Source organism: Anopheles marshallii, chromosome 2 (assembly GCF_943734725.1).
Source record: "Anopheles marshallii chromosome 2, idAnoMarsDA_429_01, whole genome shotgun sequence".
Lineage (NCBI taxonomy): Eukaryota > Metazoa > Arthropoda > Insecta > Diptera > Culicidae > Anopheles > Anopheles marshallii.
Window position 1 is genome coordinate 45,022,053 of NC_071326.1, and position 20,090 is coordinate 45,042,142.

General features: G+C 41.7%; 1 protein-coding gene across 1 annotated transcript in view; it reads right to left on the bottom strand.

Annotated features, from left to right (window-relative positions):
- Positions 1-11,091, bottom strand: part of LOC128706823 (furin-like protease 2) — a 94,101-nt gene extending 83,010 nt beyond the window's left edge. Inside the window, exon 1 of the mRNA XM_053801764.1 lies at positions 10,594-11,091. Coding sequence (XP_053657739.1) covers positions 10,594-11,091 — 498 coding nt within the window. The remainder of the gene's footprint in view (positions 1-10,593) is intronic.
- Between the last annotated feature and the right edge of the window lie 8,999 nt (positions 11,092-20,090).

Genomic DNA, 20,090 nt, shown 5'->3' on the forward strand with positions numbered 1-20,090 from the left:
GTGAAAAATTAAAATAAAATTCAACAACAGAGAACGATTAAATTTCTTTTTCAAATAAAATTATTGTTTCCGGGACAAGGTGTTCTTTCACTGTTTGGAGAAGGAAACGTCTTCAAAAGAATATGGATTGTACATTAATTTAGGCTACTGTCAGATATAAGCAATACGGCCTGGCTGATCCATTCAAATAAAAAAAGTAACATTCAAGTTTGCCTACTATTTTAAACCACATAAATTTAAGAGTTTTATAATCAGCATAAAAAAAACTTAAACTGAAAATAATTATTTTGTTAGATCATTGGCGTTATTTCTATGTTTGCTTTTAACTAAGGAAAATCGATTATCATTAAAGGATACAAAAAAACATCAATTTTTGTTAACAAACGATGCCAAGCATTACAGTAGCGTGTGTAAAACACGAATGAAAAAAAATCGTTACAGCGATAAAGACGACACACACTCACAAATAAGTTGACGTATCACCAAGCAGAGGAAATCATGTGTACATGGTGTACAAGCTTTATAGGATTATGATTTGTTTGCCAACTTTTTTTTCATTCTACATTCGATCACTACATATCGTCCAAAACCCACCTTTTCCGCAGCTTTTCCAGCAAGAGAATATTCAACCGAACATACGATACGAAAATCAAAATGTCATGACATGATGTTTTGTGCTGCTTCTCGAAGGAAAAGCCTTGAAGCGTTCCAGCACAGCTTTGAAAGCGATTCGTCACCAAGAGGAAGGCTACAATGAAGTCAAAGCGATGGTGGATACGGCTAGAACTCAGCGTACCGTTTTAACCGTTTATGGATCACTGTGTTGCTAGGTGTGGTTGATGAAAAAGAAACACTTTTGCCGGCTGCTGTGTATCGTGCAGCTCAAACATCACTTATCAATCAAAAACAAATTTTACCCATCAGGGTGGGGCAAACCGCAAACGGAAGGCAACCCCGGTTTGAAGGAGGCACCATGCACGGTGATTGAAGAATTTCCTACCGCTTTTGCATGACTCCAGGCGGTTTGTGAGAGGTTTTTTTGTGCTTGTTGTTATTGTAGTTGTTGAGTCGCTATGCTAGTTCTTCTCTTTGCATGGATGCTGTGTCATTGAGTGCTGCTGCACGAAAGCCGACCGAACACGTAAATAGCATGATCATATACAGTGTACAAGCAGCGAACCATCATGGCATTCACAGTAAAATCCGTCTTGTAACGAAGCAGCTTCTGAGAAGTGTTTTTTTTCATGCAGCCTGGATATGATTATTTTGAGATTTTTTCAGTCTTCAATGGTACCAGGTAAAGCAAAATATGATTTGTATCGCGTGTCTATGCAATTGGAACGAGATTCAATGACAGAAATGAATTGATTTGAGCTCTACATGCTTTAATATCACTACACGGCATTCGTAGAACTGAATTGAATTATAACTTCTAACATGTATTAGCTGTTTTTTCCATGAAAAATATTAACTGAAATAGCTTTTCAGTGTATTTAATACAAATGTACTTTGTAAAAATATTTTTTCGTTTCATTCTTCCCTATACCTATTGACTATGAATAGATCTCTAGAATTTAAGCAATATACAACATGAAACGGCACATCATTATGACAGATTATGTACATACACATATTTTAACACAAGCAACACAAAATAAAACCAAATACTGAATAACAGCGATCAATGCTTAATGCAAATAGAAAAAAATACACCAAGCAGTTCACGAAAATACAACATAGTGGTGAAAACAAAAACTCTTACTCCTTTTGTTCTTTTTGCGTATACTTCCAGCGTACAGACTATCTATAAATAACTCAACAATATCGGTTAACTTTCTCTTCAGCCTTCGAAACGAGCGAAACTCATCAAAAACACATAATCCTATGAATATCATTATACTCCTGAATTATCTTCGTACCCAGCTGCTGCGGGCCCTACTGGTTGCCGCTTCGATATAAACTCATCGAAAATATTGCTCCAGATAATTACACCACCGAATACATATGCAAGCTTCTCTCGAGCTGTATAGTAAACCGAAACCGCTGATCGTTTGGCAGCAGTTTGCCTCTGCTAACTTTTTGTAAACGCAAACGCGGCTAACGAACGTTCGGCGATACTTGGCTCGGGGCGGCATCTTAAACGTCATCCTTCTTCTTTTTTTGTTGCTTTACTGGATTTGTTCATTTTCCTCGATTGCTTTCTTCACCGCGATGGCAGTGGCCGTTCTCTTCAAACAAAGTATTCCTATCACATAAAGCAAATATACTATGATAATATACAACACCATCAGATTAGATTGGAAACTCCATCGCTTCGCGAGCTCCAACAGAGCGGGAGTAGCGACTGCACAAAAGCTCGACATAAGAAAATCGACCCCAAAACGAAACGGTTGCCAAAAAATACGGATGCTCAGAAAAAGCGGTGCCTTTGCTTATACAAGAGCACGCTATAATTCTCGCGGCATAAGAAAGAGCAAACTAGTGGTGGTTCCAGAAGGTGTGCAAAAAATCACGAATACAATCTGAAACAAAAAATCACGAACTCGGATCACGAAGCTTATGACCCGATCGTTGCTTAAAAGTTAAGCACTGATCTACAGGACAGAAAGAAAAGGATGCTGAGCTTGAAGCAGGAACGGAGACAGGATGTCGGTATCACCAGCAGAACGGATGGACGAGACTCGCTTAATCTATGGCCAACTTTGCCGCGAGCATTATTGTCCGCTCAAAGTTATGGTTTGCCAGAATATGGCAAAAGGGTGTGAAGCGTGAATTTTCGCAAAACAGGAAAAGCACCGTCATCTCCAAAAGCAGTGCAAGAGCCCACCACCCACGAAACGAACTTTGGTGACCTAGACCGAAAAGTGTGTTGGTAAGCAACACTGCACCGGGTTTGGTTATCCCAGGGTGATGATGACGGTGTAGTCCTAGACTATTAATTTTGTGCCATGTATCGATCATAACTTCCCATTCCGTGCACCACTGTAGCGAACCTAGACGCAGGTTCCGTTCCAGCTGTAGCTAAATCGGGCATTATTCTTCATTTCGCGCGAGGGAATGAGTGTGTGTTTAGTTCCACCCAATACACGCTAGAACACGGAAGCAATAACAACGGATGGATGAATTTGGGTTTTGTGCTTACTTTTTTATGGTTTCGTGTGAGTGTAGGCTTGGTTTTTTTTTGTACATCGAAAGATCGAAGAACATGCTTACCATCAATCCATTTGGAAGGCTGACGAAGCAAAACCGAAAAAACGCGAAACCTTTCGGGTAAGTAAGAAGAGACTTCTAGCGATAAGGTATTCGCAAAAAAAAACGACATCAACTGAAAATACAATTACTTTGTTTTATGTCGGCAAGTCCTTGCACCAACATCGCACGGCTAGTGTCCAGTCCAATGAGGCTGATTAGAATCAACGTACGTCATACAGTTACACACAGAACACTTTTTATACCAAGGAAAGGACGTCCCCAGGGGCGGTCTCGAGGACACGTAGGGTTTCAGAAGATTGTTCCACGGTATAGCTGTCTTCGGTAACCAACGGCTACTCTAGACACTCGATGGAGAAGTAAGTCCACCGATGACAATATGTTTCATTACTTCGCCTGACATGATGCTACACCCTGCCTATGTCGTAGGACCTGTAGTCATCGTACACTACGTGCCACAATTTCAGGACTTTTTCCCACCATACTACTTGCTAGCTTAAGAGGATCAGAATACGCTTGCGGCGTTTACCATCGGGGCCACCAATATCCTTTTCGTTGTTTCCAGCCCACATCAGCAGTTCTGTTCCCTGAGCGTTTGACACTGGCTTCCAGGCGAACGCCAGCTCTAAGCCATTATCGGCCATAAAGCGATTGATTGATGACCGTGTCCGTTTTATGCGCCATTACGACACGCTGGAGTGCAAACGAATTTCCATCTTGCTTCTATCAATTTTTCGCTACGTAGTTTAGTGTATGTATGTGGTCGGCACCCCCTGCATGTGTATTGTTCAAAGCCTGAGGGTGACAATGTAACTGATCCCAATAGAACAATATATGGATAGTGTTTATGTATACCAAAATCGAATGCATATTCGTAATTATTAAAAGATATCGAAAACATCGTTCAACGAAACCAATAAATTCTCTATCATATAACTACTTTCAGCTATCCCGCTTCAATACGCATGCATTGAGTACTAAATCTATAATATATGTACGATGAATTCATTATATACACTTCCTGCATAAAATTGTGAACCATATTTAGATCATTACTTTCAATTCTAGTCTAATTCAGTTCCATGTTTCTCTATCTTGATAAACTTCAGGCGTTGCATTGTCTTTACCAAAAATACATAAATAATCACCACGAGCTAACAATGTCTTAGGGCTAGAGCGTCAGCTCACACTATGCACAACTTTTACGATTACTTATTAATCCCTAGCCACGTGGAAACAGGAAGAACAGATCACCGTATTGGTTTGCCGTCATCAAGACATTGTACACCGAAAAAGTTGTACGACATACTCACATCGCACACACAAAGCCACACAGTTATGCAAATAACCACCATCCACAAAGCCGACGGTGCAGTTTCGTAGAAACTATCGAAAATCATTATAAGCCTGCACCGTACAGGACAAAGGAGTTATGGCAAATGATGTGACACATAAGGGAGTGTCTTGAAGTGTCTTCAGCGGCAAGAAAAGCCTTATCCATTAGGGAGAGGGTGGAAATGAATTTTAGATGCTTTGGATAACAAAGTTGACCGAGTGAAGATGAGCTACCCACACGGGTGAGTTTAAGCACAAACCTGTGACAGTGGGCCGTTAATGCTTGGATATGTACGAATGAAGGCAATCTCTTTCATATTCAAAAAAACGGAATCGACTGCAACACCATTACGATTGAGCATGACGAAATGGTTAATTGCGCATAATCGAACTTGCCGTGTTGCGACTTTAGCACTGTACATGTTGGATAGCATTTATTTGATGTCCATTGGAGGAAACTTTCTGACCTTTAATTATCCCTGAAGTCAAGCGGGAAGCATACTGTACAATGTACGTTTTTATTTCTGTTAAACAATAAAACAAAACTGCATGTTGTGCAGCTGTAACAGATCCATTTTTTCGGCAAGAAAAAACGCATTTAGCAACCGCACAGCTACATTTTCAATCTCGGCAAAACCCCTTACAGATTGAATGTAGAAACCGACGATAAAAAAGATAAATGGTTCTTACTATTTTTTAATGAATTCTTTAACCCGTCTGAAGCATATGCTTACAAAATTGAAACGAACACACACACACACAGGAAACGAAATAATCCTCGTCTTTTGCACTACACTCATGCCATCCGAAGCAACCCGATCGATATACAGTAAAAGAAACGAAAGCATGGGAAAACTCACGGCATATACTAGGAACAGGGTGCAAATGAGATTTTCCACAACGCTAACTACAAATCCTTTTGGGGAAATCCAACACGAACTAGTTGCCACATGTTTCCGTAGGTGCATTTTTGTAGGGACAAAATCAGCAAAAAATGTGCCAACATTGAAATGCTTTCATCTGACGCTGTAACCGCGCATGTGTGCTTTGTTTGTATTTCATTAGGAATTTCACTATCGTATTTTTGTTTTGTTTTCTCTTCTATGCTAACTACTTTACTCTATCATCGACACGGCCACACACGTTCTCTTTGTGGTTATATTAAAGTACGCACTTGTGAGGGGAATTTACCTCAAAAGCACCTTTTCTCCACCCTCCGTGATATGGATGGCGGAATGGTGAGGAACTCTGCTATTGGTGAGTTGTCTAAAAGATGGGATGGTCGAGTGTAAAGGAAACACGCCATAAAGATGTCTTTATGTGTGTCTTTATGCATTTTAAATTGGCGTATAATATTGTTTGCTGTTGCTTTTACTATGGTTTCGTCTTTCGTAGTAGGTGCGTCTGCTGTCATACAGTCACCTTCCCAGAACGGCACCGTAGAGAAATGTGATAGAAAGTGAACGTGTACGAGCTGTTCCAAGCTTGAAATAAACATTAACCCTGGAACGTATCCAACTGCCTGGTGTATGTGTCGATCCGTTTAGTTTTGTACGTGTTTATAGAACAGCCAAGGCCGGGCTTCGCTTTGCCGTTCAACGGCAAGAGAAAAGTTTTGCCGAAATGTTGACGAAACGTTCAACGAATGTAACCCAAACGTCTGCTAGAGATAGGGATAAAGAAGTCAAAAAGTCAATGAAAACGCCATATGATCTTGTTTGAGAAGCTAAAGGGTGCTAATTTCATGTCGGGTTCTGCTTCACGTTCCCCAGCAGATACGGAATGCCAGAATAAAATCCTATCTCGCATACCAAACATAAGCAGTTCTCCGAGATCCCCGGGCATATGATCGAGTAATTTTCAACTTATATCACACACCCTACCTATCCATCGGAGAAAAGGACGTGTGGGACCATGCGCCGAAAAGTGAGTCTAATTTGAATAAATTTATTTGCCTGTTTTTATATGCCGCTCCAGTCACGTAACTTTGCCAAACATATTCGCTCATCGCTGGCGCCCACCGGAAGTGGCGCAGTTTTGCTGCGAACGAACGCCAAGACACTCGTTATTCCGGATGTACAAGGGTGTGTGTGTGTGCGTGTTGAAAAAGAAGCAGCACGTATCTATACACCACCGCCAAAGTGGCATCGGAGCATAGCTTCTGTTACGGTGGATTTTTCACACCGGAAGCACCAAGGTCCCCGCCGTCTACCAAAACCTGTAAGGCATGAGGTTTTTTTTAGTTATGATGGCAATGGTGCTCATAGTTGTGTCGTTGTCGCTATCGAACCCGGCAAGGGATGGCACTTTTAGTGGGTTCGTAAGGGTTAAACGGTAATGGCGCCATTTATGCACGAAGCTCCGAGCACTCGCCGGGAAATGTGGTAGCGAACCTTGGTGCTGGTGTGATGAATTTACTTATGACCTGTATTGCACCGTTAAACATGTTTAGATGTGGCACTTAAACATGTTCCTACCGATCGCTGGACCGGGTGCGATGTGTTTCCCTGCGGATGAGGGTTAAGTTTGATTTTTACAACCCTTTTCTCGTGCACGGCGCCTGGTTTGTGGCGACCCATCGGGAGGTCGATAATTGGGAGAGTTTATGAAAAGATTATGTGAAGGGCGTTTTATAAAATGGGTTAATAAACATAAATAATAGCTTGAAGCTGCAGAAGGTAAGAATGAAATGAATATTTAACGTTCTGAAGGACTTTTGAATAACATGTAGCCTTTGGTCGAGTTTACACTTCACTTTTACCGATTCCAGCCGGTCGGAAAGTGATCATTCTTTCTTCCGTACTTACACCCTTTAAAGTATTTCAGGCTTGTCATGAACACCGACACCGGATATCGAAACAAAAAAAAAACCGGTCACTAAAAACAAAATTACCGGTTATTAATTTTTGGTAAATTTTCAGTTCCAGATTATCCAGTTCCAGAAGTAAAGAGTTCTAATAATTTTTACTCATTGATAATTGACACAGCAAATAAATAGAAGAGTTTCCTCGTCGAATTGTATTACTGAGGAAGCTGCTTATCAGAACAGTCAAAGTTCTGCATTAGCATGCGAATTGAAATGTGTTTCAACTATTTCCTTCCAAGCAACACCCCACCAGCAAAACAAACGGAGGCCAACTATTTTTCCTGCTATAAAACCTTACACTCCCCAAGCACAATGCAGAAGTTCTTCACCAAACGAACAGTCTCAAGTAGTGGAATATGCTTCGCTCGAGTGCTGTTGCCATTTTCCAGTGTCAATCTCTGACTTTGGTTGAATCCGGAAAGGGCACCATCAAGTGGCACTGAAAGCAATGCGCATCAACCACGCATTCCCTCCGCAGAAAGTAACCGGGGACGGGTGGTTTGGTTTGGCTTTTCCGAAAACAGTTTAATTGGTATGGCACAAGTTTTTCCGCCATCATCATCCATTGTCTCGGCGACAAACATGCTTGCGGAGATGTTAACACAGAACAGGTCTCATCCTTTATCGCATTGTTAGAAGGTCTTTCCTTGGTTAGGTGCAAGCGTGAGAATACTACCAGACACTGCTGTTTTCAGAATTTCAATTCAACTGTTCGGACTGAAGGATCCTGGGTTACGAAGAAACACGCGCGTAGGATTGAACTTTTTCCGTCTAGCGTTTACGCCAGTGTCTCCTTGTTTGTTTGTTTTTCTCTGTCCAATGCAAAATTTCGTTAACCAAATCGAAGATTTCTCCAACATTGACTTCCATCCAATCCGATGATCCCTTCTCATGCTTTTCTTTTAAGGACGCCGTAATTAGCAGTCAATCGATTTTGCATTCAAATGAGATTCAATGCCGTTCGATTCAACATTCATGACAGTGGAAAGGGTGAAACTTTGGAAACCTTGGAGCCTTGGAACAAAAGGACATTCGATTGAATGGAGATGGATTTTATTTCATCATCGTGAGATTTTTATGTTGATTTGTTCCACTTTCATCTTACTCGCCTTTCCACAGAATAAAAGGGATTCTATAGCCAGTATAGCCAGGACGCTAGCTTCAAACGCCGAAAACCCCAAAATATTTGATCACAGTTCTTTTCTTACTTGAATGAACTTTAAATTAGTAATGCCGTTTTTTAATACGGTTAGCTAATTTTTATTCCCTATAGGTTTTCTTCTGGGAATATACGACAAGACAACGCGTAGAGAAGCCGTTTATGATAACGACGCCGCCTGTTTCATCTAATCTCTGGCAGAGTGAGAACAAGAACCTGTGGTAATAGTAATTTGTCACTAATTAAAGGAAAGCTCGCTCTGTTTGATCACAGTGGATTAAAGATGCAAAAATTATGCAAATTTTCGTTCGCCACCAACGCCGTCCTTAATTGGCTGGTTGACTTACCAACCAAAAACCCAATCTACTTGTGGCGTCACCGAACCACAAAACGTGTTCCACTGAATGTTTACTTAATGAGGATCATGTTTAAAAAAATATACGATCCCATTTATTCATTACACAGTACAGCTTTCCAACTCGGTCGTTATATATTTCGATATCTCTATCAGGCAAACCCAATTGATTTTTACTATGATTCGAAACCAGAACCGAAAAAGAGCTAACTTCAAATAGAATATTGTTTCCTTATTCTTGACGTTGCATTAGAACACTGAGACGAAAACGGTTTTCATTTTGGTAAACGAAAACCATTTTGAAACCCACGAAAATGTCTATCAACACATACAAATAATCTCCACTGCTAGAAAAATGTGAAGGCGTTGAACGATGCTGACAAATGGAAGTACGTGCCAAGAATGGTTTTGTACAAACAGAGCCTACACGTGACGTGTCCGAAAGGCTTCCACGATGTCGGATAAACAAACCGACACTCAGCACTTACCAAAGACGGTTGGCTAAGTGGTTGGCGGGTTTGTTTGAGCGAACGAAACAGAAGTACGCTTTAACATGTTTTATTTTCCAGAGAGTATTGAAACGGTCGCACGGCGATTCTTCAGGACGAAGCAACCTTGGTACACCTCGCATATAAAATAATGCACGAAGGACACATAAAGCCAAACCAGAACCTTTTAATAATAGCTCAAACGTGTCCTGGTCGAACAGATTATCGACAGGGCGAATAATTTGTACACGGGTTTACATTTGCAACAAGCTTTGTTGTGCTTTAAATTGTAAAACAGAAAAAAGTAACAGCGACCATCTCGTTGTATGACCCGAAAGCGTTCTAGATTATGTCAAAATTTCATGCATACCGTGTAGCAGCTTTTGGCCCATTTCATATTCCACTTCAACCAAAAACGCCCAAATATCCACGTCAGACTGTGCCTGAATAAATGATAAATCAGCGTCAATTTATCAACAAACCATCGGTCCGGGCCCATCGGCGCGTACGACCAGAAGGGCATTTACTTTACGAACATCGATTTATCGTTGGGGAACGCATCCCAAATGAAAGAACATACCAAAAAAAGCCTTAAAGCTGCCATCGCCCGTGCCTGGAAGTTGTAGTCTTTTATTTGTTCGCTTTATTTTTGACTCTTTTACGCCGAAAGTACGACGAACGGACGAGCCCTCGGGCGAAATGTTCGCTCGCTCAATCAAAATCCTATTAAACGATTAGCCCTCTCTAAACGGTTTATGATTATACATTTTAATATTCATTTGCCTATCGACCCGCCTATCCGAGACATGCCCGTTGCGGACGTGATACCAATGAGTAGCGGATTGACAAATCGTTGCCACATAAACTAACGTATAAAATGGCCTCATATAGCAGCACTTGCAACTCTTGACGATGGGCCGAAAATGAGGAGCAGCGTGGGAGTTGGGGAGGGTACCACCCTCAAATCAACTATGCAGCAAAATGCATTCCCATTTCACCCCCACGGTTGCTAAATGCTGCCAATAATGGGTGTCTAATGGTGTTGTAATTTTGTCACATCCGCATCATTGTCGCATGATCATTTTCCGCCTCGCGGTCATTGTCAGTCATTTCGCTTGACCCTCTTGCCGACCTGCAAAAACCAAATTCTAAATGGGCATTAAGTGCACCGCCGACCTACCTGTCCCATATTGCTGAAGCCGTACTTGTGTGCGATGGAGTCGGCAACGTCAACACCCCGTGGAATATACACAGCAAATTCGTTCATGTAGATAGCGGCCGGCCGTGCATTGTCTCGCTTCGGTTTCGCTGCATCTATCGCCGCCAACGGCAGCGGTCCGGCCGCGTACTCCAGCAAACCGGCGTTGATCTCATACGGCGTAATTAGATCATCGCTGCTAACGTTGTAACTATGCCGTTCCGAAACCCGCCCATTAACGCTTCCATTAGCGATGGTTGCGTTCGGTGACGCGTCAACTCCGTGCAGTGTGATTGCAACCAGTGCTACCAGTGCAACATAGATCCACCGGGAAGCCATATTCCTACCACCGCTCGTGTGCGGACCCGGCGGTGGGACGGCCGGATAAGGACTGTTGGCAGGTTGGTGTGACCTTCGGTGACTCACAATAGAGGAGATACATGATCGTTGGCGTCCTTGCGACGGTGATAGTGCCGCCATTATGTGCGCGTCGCAGGTCCTAGCTGCTGGTGGCTGCGGTCGGGTCGAAGCGCTGACAGCAGCAACACCGTTTGCGGCGGAATAGCGATGGGCAGTTGTTTACGAGATCGTGAACACTTGGCGCGCTCATAAACGCTGGCTTTTGCTTCCTAGACCACACGGCACCACACGAAACGCAAAACAAAGCCACACGCGCACCGATCGAAGAGATCAGCCGGAAACACTACGGGATTCGAAACGGAACGAGTGTGATAAGGATTGTGGGCGAGGAGAAGGTTAATGGAAAACGTGGACTGTAGAAAGGTGACAAGTGCTGTTCTAGGAGGAGGCGCACTATCTAAAAATGGCACGCACTGCGTTTTACTATAGCTCGTTTCACCCGAACATTATTTCTTTTCGTGCGGAAACAACAAACGTGGGTCGTTTACTTTCAATTCATCATTTTGCATAAACAAGCTTTCTGTTACTTTGCACGATCACTTCCTTCGCTAGGTGACATTCAGCAGCTTCGATCTGGAAAAAGAAATAAAAAAATAGCTTTAGCTTAAGTGGAAGTGTAATTTTTAAATGATGGTTCAATTTTACCACACCATAATTTTATCACATGATTTATTCAAACCTCTTTTCTATAGTGCGACAGAAAATGGCATTCAAACATCACCACGCATTAAAACCACTCGAAGAATGACGTAGTTTCCATTAGCCATAGCTGGTAAACAAACTTACTTTATCAACTTCAGCCAACCAGCAGCATAAAGGCGGGACAACATCAAATTAAGTTACCCTAAAGCTAAAGCAGACAGCAACCTTTGCCAGTCGGCCATAATCCTACCATTTTCCAGCCGTGAAAACTAAAAATGGTAGACGATGTCGTGTCACATTGTTGCATTTGACCTCACCAGCTGCAACACGCTTAGCGGTGGTTAATCAAAATGTAAATCACAAACGCAGCATTACCGGGCTCCATTAGTTCTGCCGGTGGAAAGACCGGCTCGGTTGCTCGTACCCATACCCTAAACGTTATTATCTCTTGCTCGCGGACAAGCTTAACAGCAACACCGATAAGCCACTGTCTGTGGCTATCGCCTTCAAAATGGCAGCGGTAGGATATGAATAGCGTTGTATCTCCAGAATGAAAAAATAACCGTTTTTTTTTTGCTTTCTTTCTAGAAAGGTTGATCACACCAACATATTTCATAGAACGCGTAGTTTTGCACCGTTCTTGCTTGCGGATCATATGACTACAGGATGCTCAGGTGCGCACTGTCCCATACCTGACCGTGGCACACCCAACCAAGGAATTTCTTAACATGATTTGCGTTGGCCATGCTTTGTGAAGGTAGATCCGTGCCCTTCCATTATGGTGCTATCAGTGTCCACAGTAACACCGCCAGAGCCCGATGGCTATCGCGGAAAGTAATAAGATGTAATCAACATGGCCCAGAGTCGCGTGTACCGGTCGGTGCTGCTTTGTCGGTGTCTACTGTTTGCGATGTCACTGTCCACGGAATCACAGCGACATCATTTGCACTTGCTTAAGATGGTTGGGATCGGTTCCAGAGGGGATTTTGATATCCGTAGCTAATGCTTCAATCAGCTTTTGAGGTTTCAATGGCTCCTGAATGGAATACATTACGAGATGTAAAGAAATAAAAACTTCAGGATGATCGATAAAGGCTCGTAAAACCTTTTGTTTAAGAGCAGTATGTTCAAATTACAACCTTATTCACGGTATTTTTTTTAAAGGAGGATACTGTTTTGGTACCTATAGTGTTCAAACGAAGTTCAAATTTAACTTGACTGTCTATTCATACTAATACCTTTCGTATAATGGCTACTACGAAAACTTCTCGTCTGTATCTTCTCTACCGGCACAACAACCTTTTGGCATTTTTTAACTATCATTTAATACCTACATTAAAATCCATCGTTTGGTACGGATGGGATTTTGGACTGTTCCTGACGTGTGAAGACAAGCGCCTCAACCAAATACCATCGGTAGTTGAACTACCTATCTGTCCATAAATCTAGGAAGCCATTAAATGGCAAGGCTCACAACCCCTGGAAGGTCGTTAAGCAAAACGGAGGAATAGAAAAAGAGTAACTGAAAATGCAAGAAAGACACAATTGTTTTTGAGTTACAATAACTTAACATTAACGACAATGTTCATCCATTATTATTCGAACTGATGACAAAACCAACAAAAAAATAAATATTTCTAAAACACGCATCAAGAGTATTATTGTCAGCATGGGGCTGAATTATTCGTCTAAGGTTTCTATTTAAATCCTCCTGAAATTAGAAATTGTTAACAAATGTTTACCACTGCAGGATAATGTTGCCATTTCGTACAGCAATCTAATTATATGTTTCAGATAAACGAAATCCCAACATCTCAATGTCACTGCCATTACTTTCACTAGGCTTGAAGTTTTTAATTATAAATATTTAAATGTTAATTAATTCACCAAGCACACGACACGTTGCTCAACCGTGGACTACGCACTCTGAACGGCACACAGAAACACGGAATGACGGAAAACCAACCAAATCTTTTGCTTTCACATTGCTGCGTAACGAAAATGTTTCGCCTCATCGTGCACGTTTAAAAGAAAAAAATCACGAATTCAGTTGATTTACAAAACCGTCACTTCGTATCATTGCCGGGTGGATTCGAAAAGCAACTACGCTGCTTCGCAGATCCAAACATTGGTGGTTCGTTCGTACGCGCTCGGAAAGCCATTATGCCTCAAGCCACCCTGACGCTCGTTCTAATATTTAAAACATAATCAACATTTGTCAGGTTGATTGTGCCACCGAGCGCCGGAAGGCCTCCATTACTTCGCGTCCCTACCATTCGCTACCCCGTGAAGAGGTGTTCTGCTGCTTCCAAGAATTACAGTACGAATGTGCATCTTTTTCTTTTCATTTCGATGTAAGAAAACCGTTTCGTACTGGTCCTTACATTCATTTACGTTTCCTTCAGTGTGGATTTACCTGGCGTGGCGTACTTTCGTTTTAGCTAAAACGCGTGTTGTTATGCCGAAAGCTGCTTGAAAAAGCAGCAGCAAAAACTTCTTTCCCTTTCCACTTTGTGTATTCCTTTTACACCACACCTGAAAAAAGTTGCCCCTGCTTCGTCTTTAATCGTTCAAGCATGAGGGAAAAAAATAAAAACAATACGACAAGAAAAACAACCATAACGCTGGTTCACCAACCAGGATCTGGGTGGGAGGTTACCGGAGGTTTTGTCGGAACAGCTCACAACCATAATCCAATTAAGAAGAATGAACGATGGCAGTATTTGGTACAGAGGCGGGCGAGGACCTGTTTTCGGTTGCACGCAAAACGGAAGGAGCGTGTTTTTCGTGATTTAATATAGCTGGGCGGCATTCTTGCCCAGGTGCCCGAGCCGGCTTCTTGCGAAAAACTGAAACAGAATTTAAGAACTTCCGCTCTTGTTCTGATTCCAAGGTAACCGAAAAGGTGGCTAGGCACAGATGAATGCGTGCCAAAGACCAAACACCTGCCATGGACACAGATGGGAAATGTAGCATTGGCGACACAAATCTAATCGTCAGTACGCTAAGGATGCTTCTCCCCGAGGGCATCCATTCTTTGGGGAGGGCAAGCTTCTGCGCCTGATCTAATGGTAATTAATGGTGGCTTGAAGCGAAGCAAGAAAATGGTGATCAATCTGAGCAGGACAAAAAACCAAAAACACAACCAAACTAAACGCAACGGAAAGTAGATAAAAAAAGCACGGAAACAAAAAAAAAACGATTAAAACGACGAATTGCAACGAATGTTTCGAGGCAGGTAATTTGATGTTCCCGAAACGAATGGTTTTTTCTTACACTGTAAAATGACATGTGAAGCGTAATTAGCACTTCGAATGGATCAAAACAATTCAAAAGCCTAGTAATAATTAAAAATTCAAAAGAAGGCCCAAGGAATCTGATTTACAAGACGTGCAAATCAAACTTCGTGTACATCTGTAACCTTGGGGAGAAATTAAAATATTCAAAGAAAAAAATGGTCGCGTTATTCGTCACTGAAGTACCATGCGCCTCCATGCATTGCTCATAATTTCAAAGTATTATCATCGCACAGAAAAGAGGAGCATAGAGCATTACTTAGTCACCTAAACGGTTTGGAATGTAATTATTGAAAATCGCTTAGTGGCAAATTACAAATGTTTCAAGAATCATATTTTATTTTAATTTTTTTACTCCGAATAAACTTTTCATTTCAGACCCCCAAAAAAACTGAAGATTCAAAAGGATTTATTTTTCGATTTTAAGTGACTTTTTCCTTCCAGGTCCAAGATATTTGTTGTGAGCGACTGATAGCATTCAACACATATTACACAAATTTTAAAAGTGATGCTTATATCACAAATTGCTACATTTGCAACAAAATATGTATGTAATAACTGATAATTGCGTAAACATTCTTTGTTATTTATTTATTCTTCGCTTATTCTTTATTATTCTTATTATTGTTTTATTCTTCTTCTTATTGTTCTAGGCGAAAGGGCTTATTAGGCCATGCCTGCAATATCTGGCTTACTAGACTCGTTTTATCACGCAGCCTGATAGTCAGGGCTTGCTGCGAGGAAACGGTCTGGATGCGAAATTACCAGGACCTATCTTGTCGTGTGTGACAGGCCCCGCTATCAAATACACATTCATCAAATCGCCGCTCGTCTAGTACACTAGTGAACTGTAGTATTTCAACCAATCCCATCTTAACTGCTTGACGAAACCAACGCTAGTATTATACTCTTACATTATTTCGTTTGACCTCTTAAGACCTAAAATCTGTATCTTGCATAAATTTAACGTGATTTTCAAAGAAGCTGCGTGACAACACTTAAGTGACATTACGACTGACCCTTTTAATACTTTGCATTACTTATCATTCAGTAATCTGTTTTAATCCTATCTCTAACACACCACTCCCACGGGTGCTGCGTTGCAGTAACATTTTCATGTGATCCTTTTTACACACCTTTATTTCTTGGGTTACGGCTTAACCCCCCCTTGTCATGTTTCCTCCAGCGCTGTGAGCATCATTTACGTTGCAAAAATAAGCTTTTACAAACCCAGAGAATTGAACAGCAGTATCAATTATTAGCGCCTCTCTGGAAAACACTCTGTTGTAACTTGTCGAGAATGTTTATGTTTTTGATGTATTTAATACAGCCCAAACCCCTAAATGCAGTTTTTTTTTCTCTTTCAAATACATAACCACTGCCCAAATATATTTGCTTGATAGCATCCTTTTAAGTTATTTTTTCCCAGGAACGCAAAAGTGCTGGCGCATTAAACCCGTCCACTTTGACGATGGTTTTAAGAAGGAGCAACCAGTTTAGATAAGCTGGGTTGTTAAAATAACAGAACCTTCCGCTCATTTTCCCAAAAAAAAAAAAACAGCCCACGTTATTAACATTCCCTGTATTGACATGGCCAGAACGGTGAAGGACTCTGCGTCAAGTAAGACCAAACCAACCAACCAACCAATCCCAACACAAACCTATTCGGCCAATAAAATCCGAAAAGCTGCCATTTCAACCAACAATAGGGGAAATTCACGGACCGTATGATTGAAAGGGATTGCCCGAAAAGGCACACAAAAAACAAAGAAAAATCCCGGGCCCGTTGAATGTTGTTCCAAGTAACAACTTACTTTCTTTTAGGTGCAAAGGTGAAACCAAACGAGAAAGAAAACAATACGAAACTGACATCACATTGTCTTCCATTTGGTCAAACGAATGCGGCCAACACAGAAGTACATATCGAGCTGTGGAAAAAGAAATGCCATTTTGAATGATTAATCAAGGGCAAAAGGGCAGAAGTAAAAATCACTTCAGCTATGCAGGAACCCGATTTCGGTCACGGCATGGAAGCGAAAGTTTTACACCATTCGACTAACGTATGCGCCGACGGGGATAAGGTAAACATATGGCAAGCGACCATTTTCCATTTTGCTTTTCAACCCACCCCAAGCAGGAGGAGAGCAGCAGCAAGCTCGCTTTGTCGTGATAGATGATCTGCAACGTGCTTTTGCCTGCGAGGCAGAAAAAAGCCGCTCGCTCACGCCTTAAATGCAGAATGTGTTCCATTTCTTTTTCGTTGCTTCTGTTGCTACCAAATGGTAGATTGCGCTGCTTGAAGGATATGGCTTGGCGTTTTTTGTGTGTTCCTGCTGTTGATGTCGATTTGCTCACTTACGACCATTGCTACGCCCCATAAAGCACATGAAGTGATGCCCCTTTTCCTGCGTGACCCCATGTGTCATCGTCTTTCGAAGCTTTTACCGAAGGGTGCAACAAAAAAAGGATAATGTTCATCAGTGTGACCTACACAACCGACCGATGTTTGGTTTTGCTACGGTCAGACTTCACTCGGTCATCCATGGGCAGAAAGGTCAAAGGAAAATCCTCCGACGAAGTACGACGAAAGATAGGTATTGCGACGATAAACCTATGCACAGGTTACTTCATGACCGGGACACACACCGTTTCCCTAGTACTTATATACGTATGCGTATCAGCCAACGACAATTTGTAATGGCGCAAAGCACCTTTTTTAACCTTTCACATTACCACATTACCAGCAAAGCTCCGGGTCGCGTTAAGCTGGTTTTGATGCAGGTTTCGGACTGATTGGCCGTATTTCTTACTTAATCTTTTTTTTAAGCAATCAGCGAAAGCAAGCATTGCCACATATGGGTTCTGGAAAAGGTTGTGTTTTCAATTTAATTAATTGAAGGCAAATCGGTAAAATTGTTACTTTAACACTACAAGTACCAAGTGTTTTAGGCGTGTTTTTTAATTGGTTACTCAACAAACAATTTCGAAAAGCTGGATTATGGTGAAATATGGTTTTGAGATTGTACGACAGAAATTGTTTAGCTCTAAATTTAATGTGTTAAAAACTAAACCTCCTCGTCAAAACGACTGGTCCGGTAGTTCTAGTGTTAAATTCAGCAGTTTTTTCCCAGTAATCCCTTATTTCGGACGCTTTATTTTAGATACAAATAGAAGTGATATCAGTATCTCAAACCGAAAAATATGTACAGTCTCAAAAGTTTTTCCATATTGCTTTTGTTTCTTCCTGTACGGTTTCGTACGTATTTATCCGTCACAAATAATTTATTCAATCGGTTGCGCTGGATCACTCACTTCTCTGACAGCCAGCAGAGCAATCGATGCATATCCAAATCCTCAACTCAGCCAACCATACACCTCCGGACGTAAGAGTGATTTATTCAAAAGCATTATCATTCTCCGTGCACAACGGACCGGGTTCGATTGTTTGCCATTTAATTTCCGTTCCCGTTGAATGTCACTGCCATCAAAATATTGATGGAGCTGTGCTTTTGACACTATCTTCTGTGGACCGGCGTAGTTTCATGTTTAACGTCAACTGCATGCACACTTCCACATCGTAGAACTGATGATGAAGATGGTAGCACACGTTGATGCTGCATTGATACGGCGAGGATCTTTCCGTTTTGCATGTCTGCGATCATAATTCCTACCGAACGAGATAATGGATGCTTTACCAAGAGCAGCGAAAACAACAACAACAAATACACTTATCAAACTGCTTTAATTTTGTAGCTCGTCAAACGCTGCACCAACTGATAGAAGATGGCTGTTCAAAAACGCAAAGTATATTGCTTCACTAAAAAGACTCGCAAAAGACACAAAAAACTGGCTCGATGAAAGGTGATACTACCAAAAAGGACAAGAATATAGACAGTTCCCCCCGACGTGTGGCTGCCGAAGATGATTCTGTGTTCTGTGCCAACATAACAATCTGCAAGAAACAAGATATTGATACGACGCAGCACCCGAGAGTGACTCACGAAAAGAAAATCAAGCAAGCGCGGGTTATTTTGCCGCTTGTTTGATATCAAATATTGAAGATATAAACCCGTTCGAACGCTTTGGCGTTCGTGTGAGTGATGTCGTGCAGTTGGGGTTAATGTATTCAAACACTCTAAAGAGACCCTTGACGAGTGTTCCGTTTGATGTTGAGCATAATTTAGTGATCATTGACAGGAATACAGGTGATTGGGACATCATTTTGCCAAACATAAAGTAAAGCTAGATAGAGAGAATAAATAAAATCCCGAAACTATTACCATTAAAGCTAACACAAACACAAAAGGTTTTTACACTATTGACACACAGGTAGTACACATTTTATTGCCATTAATGGTCATCTGCCACCATTCACTTCTTGAGAAGTGTCACTATTATTTTTGCGGCATCTTTTCAATGGAACTCCTAGCTCATGTATGTATACTACAGATACCGGGCGAACTCTTCACATTTCACATCCTTACGCTAGTATCGCCCACGTGCCAGCTCCAAACCAGGATGGCAACTGGGGACAGAAAGTAAATATTAATAAACTTCCCACTCGACGGTAATTGACAGTTTGACGGAAATCAACTGTCCAATTACATAACAAATGACCGGCCGTCTTCAAGCCGTGTCGCCCTACAGCAGACTGGCCCACCTTCCGGTACACTTTTTCATCATAACGATATACTGGTATGTAAGTGTTTGCGGTGAAGGGCGAAGTCGTGCGGTGGGCGAGAAGTGGTCAAACAGCTGGCGCAGCGGATGCATATGGGCATCCGTCTTGCTGTGGTCAACCGACATGACGGAAAGTCAACAAACCCGGGGACACTTTCCCACAACCTGCCCCCACAACATTCGATCATCGAATCATCTCTATTATTCTTCGCACATAACATACGACGTATACGCCGCACCGGACGGAAGGTAAAACTCTCTGCTTTTTCCGGCCAAAGAACATTATTCATACGTAGATGCACCATCTGGAACCATGTCCGATGCGGCAGTGCTGTGTGTTTAGGTACAACCTCTTCCACCTTCCATTGATGTATATATGTCCTTTATGCTTTTTTTTTGGTAACAAGCACATGTACGTGTGCCACCGAAGCCGTTCCATTA